The following is an 8668-nucleotide window of genomic DNA, read 5'->3' as shown; positions in this document are numbered from 1 at the left end:
GGCCCCCTCGGTCCTGGGACCCTGCTGCGCAGGGCGCTCGGGGGAGAAGTTGGCCGGGCGAGGCGATGCACCTGACCGCTCTCCGGCGCTCGGAGCAGAGGGGCTGCAGCAGCTGAAGCCCGGCTGCCGTCGACGCGCCCGGGGCCGACCCATGTGAAAGGGAGCCGAGGGACCGGCACGGACCCAAGGACAGGAAGCGGCTGCCCCGAAGGTGCGCCCGGAGGATGGCACGTCTCGCCTGGACGCCGCTGGTGGCGACCGCCGCCTTCCTGGTGGCGACCGCGGGCCTGCTGGGCGGGAGCCCGACGCCGGAGTCGCACGACGGGGAGCGCTGCTGGCTGCGCAGGACTCGCTCTGCCGCGCGGCCGCTGCGCCCCGACGCCACCTACCCGCGTCCCGGACGGACGGCGGCAGCGCCGGGGCAACCCAGGCGCGCCCGGAGCGCCGAGGGCAGCAGCGTGGAGGACACGTGGGGCGAGAGCAGCCCCTTCCCGCGGCGCGCGCGCGCCAGAGCCGGGCCTGCCTCTCCGGGCGCCGTCGCCGCGCTCTACTTCTCGGGCCGGCGGGAGCAGCTGCTCTTGCGCCCGGGGGTGGTGGCCGAGCTGCCCCGCTTGGAGTTCACCGTCGAGGCGTGGCTGAAGCCCGAGGGCGGCCAGAGCAACCCAGCCGTGGTCGCAGGTAAGCGGGAGGGGCGCCGGGAAGGGAAGGGCGTGAAGGCTGGGCCAAGGGAGGAGGCAGACGCCCTCGAACACCGAGATGCGCGGGATCCCAGCGCCCGACGACGCTCGTGTTTCCTTCAAGTTAGGCTGGAGGGATTGCCAGCTGGACCCGAGGGATGGCGCTGGTGGTACTTGAAGTTAGATTTTATCGATCTAACGTGCCCCACCCCGGGGAAAAATGGAACAAATACAGATACCCTTTGCCCACTACTTTTCAAGAAGTTTCGACAAAGTGTTGGGTGGGGGTAGGGAGGGGCCAAGACTGGCCACAAAGAGCCACAGTAGATAGGCAGAGGGTCGGACTGTTAAGAATGCTCACCTTTCCTGGTAGAAGTAGGCTTTTGTTCTGTCTGCCACACCCACTCTGAAATGGAAGGAAGGAAGGATGGCTCAGTAGGTAGAGCAGGCGTCAGTTCCAGCCCCACGTTGGGCAGAAGAGTCTTGCACTGCCGGGGGTTGGACTAGGTGACCCTTGTGGTCCTTTCCGACTCTACAGTTGTATGATTCTACGGTTCTAAATTTGGCAACTTGGCAACTAATAACTGGAAAGCTCTTCAACTCTCTATTCAGAATGATCTGAGTCAATTTTCCTGATTCTTTTGTGGTTCCCCTTGAACCCCTTGATACATTACTCGCTTCACCTTTCTGACTTGATGAATAACCGGACTGTCCAGCAAATTTCTATTCCTAGAGTACCTCCAGATGGGTGTTTGGTGTAGGTTTGGTGCTGTTCATGCATAGGTAAAGGTAAAGGTACCCCTGCCCATACGGGCCAGTCGTGTCCAACTCTAGGGTTGTGCGCCCATCTCACTTAAGAGGCTGGGGGCCAGCGCTGTCCGGAGACACTTCCGGGTCACGTGGCCAGCGTGATGAAGCTGCTCTGGCGAGCCGGCACCAGTGCAGCACACGGAAACGCCGTTTACCTTCCCGCTATAAAGCAGTACCTATTTATCTACTTGCACTTAGGGGTGCTTTCAAACTGCTAGGTGGGCAGGAGCTGGGACCGAAAGACGGGAGCTCACCCTGCCACGGGGATTCGAACCGCTGACCATGCGATCGGCAAGCCCTAGGCACTGAGGTTTTACCCACAGCGTCCCCCGCGTCCCCCGCTGTTCATGCATACTAACACTTTTTTTTGCAGCGTTTACACAGATGGGAAGCCATCAGCATCAAAAAGCCAACCAGTATTCCCCGCTCCACCCAATGAATCCGGATAACCAATAAGTTGGGGGGAAAGTGTCATGCCAATGGCCTGTTTGCAATATCTTGAATGACCGGTTTGCAGTACTAAGCTCTGGTCTGGAAGCACCTTGACAGCAAGCATATTTTATACTCTAACATTTCACAGATGAAAATGGGAGTAGTTGATTACTGGTGGATACTCCTGATAATGCACCAAGAATGAGTGCTGAATGCAGCTCTTCCTTGTGTTCTACACATTGCTCACATTGCTGAAGCATGTACTGCGCTACAGAGCGAGGAAAGCTTTTTAACTTACAAGGAAAACAGTTTCAAATCAACAAGAGTTGTTGCACTATGCATGGCTTGAAGCTGGCCTGTGTATTTCATTTCCATTTCCCTTTTAATTCGTGTCCTGCCTTTCTATATTGCTATGCATAAGGTGGTTTACAAGCTGAAGAAACAAGAAAATAGACAACAAAGATCATACACCTAATAACAATCTGACCCAATACAGAAAAGTCATAATAAAAACACAACTTTTAAATAAACAGCTTATAGGGTGAGTCTTGCTGAATTCACAGAGATCACCTGGGACCTATTTCCAAATAAGTAGGTATAGGTTTAAACCCTTTCAGCCCAATAGTTTTGACCAACAAAATTATATGGATGCATCTTATCATCTTTATCAGAAAATATACACTGTCCAAGGTAAATGGGGACCATTGGAATATATGACATATGGAAGGCTCTGAATTTTTCTGGGTTTTTCACATGTGAAGTTCTTTAGATTTTCATGGAATTAATCAGACAGTGATGTTATTTGTCGTGGGCCTCCATGAGAGAGTGCAGGTTTCTACTTGGTTATGAGTTCCACTGTGCCTTTGCAGCAGCAGAAATTGGTGCAAGAAAGAGAATTCTCTCTTTCTTTCCTGACCCAGGTGCCCAGAAAGTAGATTGGAAACTACTGGTAGATTTCAGGGTTATTTGCAGTAGATGAGCAAAGGTTTCTGACTTTGCAGTTGTTTAACAAGGCAACCACAAAATGACTTATCTCACCTAAATTCATTGCTGAAATGAAGAAAGCCAACTAGAAGTGGATTTGGTGTGAAAGGATTTTGAGCTCATTTAGCTCTGGTACTGAAAATAAATTCCCAGAGTCACCGTGTGTCCTGCTCTTTAATTCTAACTGTGCGTCTTTTACACTTGTCTCTGATAGAAAGATCGTGGTATTCTAGTAAAGAACAACACCACCACCACCAAAGTCAGCCACTCAACCCTAAAGTCTGCCCACTCCTGCTCAAAAAACACCAGAGCAATGCTGCTTCATTCCAAACTATCATGGGAAGCTTATTTCTTAAGCACCAGAAAAGACTAGCTGCATTCAAAGCACATTCTTTCCATCAAAGAATTCTAGGCACTGTAGTTTAACCCTCACAGAATTACAATTCCAAGCAACTCTTAACAGACTACAGTGCCCAGAATTCTAGTGGGGGGGGTGAGGGGAAAACTGTGCTTTGAATGTGCTTTAAATGTATAGTGTGTGTGCATCTTGCATGTCAGAAGTTTTAACCATGCTTCCAGCTGCTGCAACTACAAAAATTCCCTCTCTGCCAGAAATTGGATTCTTCTGCATCACACGTACACAGGTGCCTGAAACTTAGTGACAGGTTAATGCCAGTGGTGGGTGGAGGGACAAACAACTCCTTCATCACCAAACACTATTGCCAAATAATTGTTTTGGTTCTTATGGCCTCATCCAGGGGGTGTTGCCCAATGGTTCAGCAGGCAAACTGTATGGTTTCTGATGCAACTGTCAGAAGTTGCCATGCCATGCAACTTGAGCAGTGAAATCACAACTGGTGTGCATGTGAGCAGAGATATTTTCCCATTTTACAGATGAATATTGGAGGTACAGAACTGGGCATTTGGGGTCAAACTAATTTGAGCTCCAGGGTGGAGTTACACAGTCTGGTCTGTAATGCAGACGTTCATTCATTCATTCTGTCACATCATTTTCACTCTGCCTTTCCAAAAATATACTCGAACTGGCTTGCACAGTGAAAAGTACAAATAAGAGTTATGAGCAAAGAATAAAATAGGCAGGCAGAAAGGTATAGTTTAATGAATGCTAGGCCGGTGTGGGGGGATTGGATTACCGTTAAGAAAGGAAGGCAAAAGTCTTCCTGTTGATTTAATTATTTCTTTGTAAGGAAATGGGTGAGCGGCAGCAGGGAACCTTTTTCTGGGGGGTGGGCAGGGCTCCCTTAGCCCCCACTGGCTACAGGTCTGTGGCAGCTCATGGGCATCGGGTGAAGACATCCCTGCCCCTCCTCTGACCTGTAAAACAGTGTGACTTGAAATTCTGTTTTTCAAGCCACTAATCTAATGTGTCCAAGGCTTAAGGCACAAAGTGTGGCTTGTTTAACTGTGCTGTGCATGAGCTCAAGTTCCCCCACTTTGTTCCTCCCTTATTTATTTTATCAAAACAGAATTTGTGTGCTGCTTAATTGAAAAGAAATAGCTTTCAGCCGTTTACTTAAAATGTAAAAGCATCACAACCATGTCTGAAGTTAAAAACAAGCTGACTTAAAAAAACAACACAACAGCTATAAACCATTTTTAAGTTTTCAAAAGTGATGGAACAAACCGCAGAGTGGCAGTCTTAGCGTTACATCTGAATTTTTTCTCTCCAAACAAGCCATCATCTGAAATCAAGGTTTGTTCTTGGCTTCCTGATCAAGGTTTGCTGAGGAGAAGCAAACCTCAAAAACTGGTTTGGATTCAGTGCTACTCTGTGGTTTGCTTCCTTCCCCTGCTAAAAGAGGAGCAAAGTGGGAGCCCTCTGGGTGCAGAGAGAAATTTTAGTATTACTTCTGAGCATGGCCCCTGGCTGAGTTCAGCTCTGAACTTTGGCTTCGTGTTAGGTGCTCCTTCTCCCGAGTGGCCACAAGGAGGAAACACGAAGCTTCAGTTTCCATTTTTGACTAACTGTGATTTGTTGTTATGTCGCAACTCAGAACTGTGGTTTGTCTTAACTATGGTTGAAGGAAACAAGCCAGGATCTGAAACCACAATTTGAAGTTGGCTTTGTCTTCCAAGCCATAATTAAGACTAGCCACAGCTTGACTGCCTTGAGACATGGCCACAAAATGCAGTTATCTTAAAACGGAAGCAGAAGCTTCCAGTCTGCTCCTCGTGACTGTGGTGGTGGAGGGAAAGTGGAAAGGGAGTGCATAAGCCCAAGGCTTCATCATGGAACACTAAAGCAGCCTTAGAATCATAGAATTGTAGAGTTGGAAGGGACCCAAGGGTCATCTAGTCCAACCCCCTGCACTGCGGGAATGTTTTGCCCAGCTTGGGCTCAAACCCACAACCCTGAGATTAAGAGTCTGATGCTCTGCCAATAGAACCATACACTTTTGTCTTCCTGGGCCTGGGATAGCTCAGACAGGAGAGCATGAGACTCTTAATCTCAAGAGTTCTGGGTTTGAGTCTCACATTGGGCGCAAGATTCCCGCATTGCAAAGGGTTGGACTAGATGACTCTTGTGGTCCCTTCCAACTCTGAGATTCTGTGATTCCATGTTTTAGCTGGAGTCATCTCTGATGCTGGCTGTGCTGGCTGAGACCGTCAAGAATTGTACAGTATCATTTTCAACAGTAATTAAACATACCTTTACATCTTATACAGGTTTTTTTTACATCCATCAATCAGATCTGAAAATTTTCCAATCTATTCACTTAATTTACAGTTCTTATTTTCACTATTACATTTAAATCTCATAACTAATAGCTCTCTTCTTTGCAATTTTTCTCCTTACAAAACTTCTTGTAGTCCTACTAGCGTAATTTGTTGATTACAGTTGCTCTTCAAATAATTCCTATATTTCTTCCAATCTTCTGTAAATCTCTGGTCCCACAGGTTTCGAATCCTTCCTGTCATTTTATCCAATTCTGCGTAGTCCATTAATTTTGTCTGCCATTCTTCTTTTGTCGGTATTTCTTCTTGCTTCCATTTCTGAGCCAACAATACTCTTGCTTCTGGTAAAAATGCTTCTGGGTTTTTTTTAGAAATGTATATTTCAACATCTTTTTCATCTCATTATATATCATTTCCCAGAAGTTTTTTTACTTTCTTACATTCCCACCACATATGATAAAATGTTCCGACAAGAATTGTATTCCAAAACCACTGGAGGGCGCCAGGTTGGGTAAGGCTGCAGTAAACCACAGTTTGGCATTGGACCAAATGCAGGCACTGGATATTTGTGGGAAGTGGCCCAAGTGGTATTATTTTCTGACATACCTGGGTGTGTAAATTCCCCACAGTTTCTTAAAATAAATCCAGTATTTACTGGGGACCAGTCTCTGCGTAGTCTCTTGCAGGAGTTCCACAGGTTTTGTGATCTGCAATAGATTGTGTAGTGGGGCTGATTTGTATGGAGTGCTGCTTTGAGGGGTGTGTGTGTGTGTGTGTTAATGTGGTCACTGCCGTTTACATGATCAAGATGGTCCTTTTTCAAGCTGCCTTAGTTGTTCTGGCCAGGCACATTGGCCCTGCCTAGAGATGCCTGTTCCTGCAACCAGTTCTACATGCGATATCCATTAGGTCACAAGCCTGCTGGTGATCTCCATGAGAGGAGGTCAGGAGGGACATCATTTCAAATGTCCCACCTTGCTCCCTGCTTTAGTTACGAGTGCATACAATTCCTCACTCTCACCCTTACTGCCTTCAAAGTCCTTGCCTCTCTGCTAGTCCTTGATTGAAATCGTTTTCTGCGGTGGTAATGCAGAGCTTAAAACAACAACAACAACATTTACAGGAATAGTATAGATCTATATATAGAATTAGTATTTCTAGACTGCTTTTCTACCCATAGGCTTCCAAACTGGCTCCCAGAATAAAATAGAGTCCAAAAATAACATTGAAATGTAATACAAATGCAAGCAACACGGCTGAGTGGCAGCAGCGTAATGATGACATATAAAACAGAACAATAAAAGCCAGGGCAGGGCAAGCACCCAAGAGACAAGACCAAGGGCATTAAAAGCAAGGCAGTCTCAAAAGATAGTTGGGGAAACCTCTAGTATAGGGATTAGACTAACCTCCTGGGGGAAGGAGTAGCATAGCCTTGGCAAAATTCACTGCACGGATTGAACCAGACTCTTCCACATTTCCAGAATGAATTGCAGAATTCTGTATTCCTGTTTTGCTTCAGGTTGGGCTACATAACCTAGTGTAGCATTTTTTGAATGTTAAAAAGCTATACTGTGCACAGTCTTAACACGGGGTGACTGAGAAGCCCAACTGCTGAGCAAGCTTCAAGTCATGCTGAAGTTCTTGTGGTGCCTGTTGCTTCCCTGTGATCTCAAGCGCTCTGAGTAGAATCTGGACCAGGGAAGGCTCATCACAGTGCCTGTGGAGCTTTGTGGATTACCTCATAGCATGAAACGGCTTCGCATGAACATGCTCTCACCATGTAGCTTGGGTAAGCTGCCTGTTTTGTCACTCACCACATCAGTTTCCTGAAGACTGTGCAAAACTAGAAATATTAATTTGATGAGATTTCCTGCCTAAGTGCTAAGTTGTGGTTAAGAGGTTCATCACCCCCTCAGCGTGGGTCTGTGGATTATAGAGCCAGCAGCTGAGTCTAACTCGAAACATTTGTGAAACAAGCCTTGCTGAAAGAGTCGAAGCAGCAGAAAATACTGGCTTCGCTGCCACTGGGGGGCACCCTTGGAGTACACGAAGGTATGCCTGGCAAGGCTTCCTAGTTTAACTGACTGGCACACTTGAAGGAAACAGATTGTGAGTCTGGGTTCAGGCCTGGAGCTGGCCTGGAACTGGCCCTGGCCACCCTGACAGATGACCTTTTTTTGAGGGAGAGACCCTCAAAAGAGCCCTCCTGCTGCTGTGAGATCTGTCAGCCGCTTTGGACACCATTGAATGTGCTGTCTCCCTGAACCATCTCCATGGGTTGGGAATGGGAGGCATTGATTTACAGTGATTCCAGAGATTAGAGGTGGGGCAGGACGCGTCTGCATTTGGGCCAATGCTATATGAGGCCATTAGGAGCAATCATCAGAAGGTTGATGAAGCTCAGCTCTGCTTTCCCAATGGGAGTTGGCAGAGGTGGTGCCTAAGCTGAACCAGTCTCTGGGTGCAGTGGTACAGTGGGTGAGGGTTAACAGGCCGAAGCTGAACCCTGTGGCTAAGTGGGCCCCAAGTACTGGGGAGCCTGCCTGTTACAAATGGGATTGCCCTCCCTCTGAAGAGCACCTGTCATTAGCTTCAGCTGCTGCACCAACTGTGCCCTTTCCTGGACAGGAGAACTTGGCCTCTGTTACATGTGGATTGGTAACCTCACATCTGGGCTATTTTAATGATGCTCTGTAGTTGAGGCTTCCCTTGAAGCTGATCTGGAAAATTACAGCTTTTGCAGAACTCACAAGTGGTGCTCCTTTATTGGGCATACATTATGAGATCTGCTCTTGCTGTCTATTAGTCACGGAGCTGGTTTAAGGTGATGCTACTTACACACAAAGCCTCAAATAATTCTGGATCATCTTCCTCCTCACTGGCCAGTAAGGGCACCACTGTCAGCTAAAGGGGCCAGAGTAGTTTTTGCCATGATCTGATAAGTATCAGCTTGTGGTAATACGGGGGTGGGCTTTTCCAGTGGTGGCCCCAGTGTGGAGGAATGCCATTCCTGCTAAAATGCGAGATGACCCATCCATGTTAGTTTCTTTCGGCTCCTGAAAATACAC

At 47.6% G+C, this 8668-nt stretch overlaps 1 protein-coding gene across 1 annotated transcript in view; it reads left to right on the top strand.

Annotated features, from left to right (window-relative positions):
- Positions 1-224: 224 nt before the first annotated feature.
- PAPPA2 (pappalysin 2) overlaps positions 225-8668 on the top strand; it is a gene marked incomplete at its 5' end in the record, with an annotated part of 105658 nt that continues 97214 nt past the window's right edge. The window contains one exon of the mRNA XM_081915009.1: positions 225-678. Within this exon, the coding sequence (XP_081771135.1) occupies positions 225-678 (454 nt within the window). The remainder of the gene's footprint in view (positions 679-8668) is intronic.

This window comes from Podarcis melisellensis, assembly GCF_964234715.1.
Source record: "Podarcis melisellensis genome assembly, chromosome: 6".
NCBI classification, from domain to species: domain Eukaryota; kingdom Metazoa; phylum Chordata; class Lepidosauria; order Squamata; family Lacertidae; genus Podarcis; species Podarcis melisellensis.
This window is presented reverse-complemented; position numbering and strand designations above follow the sequence as displayed.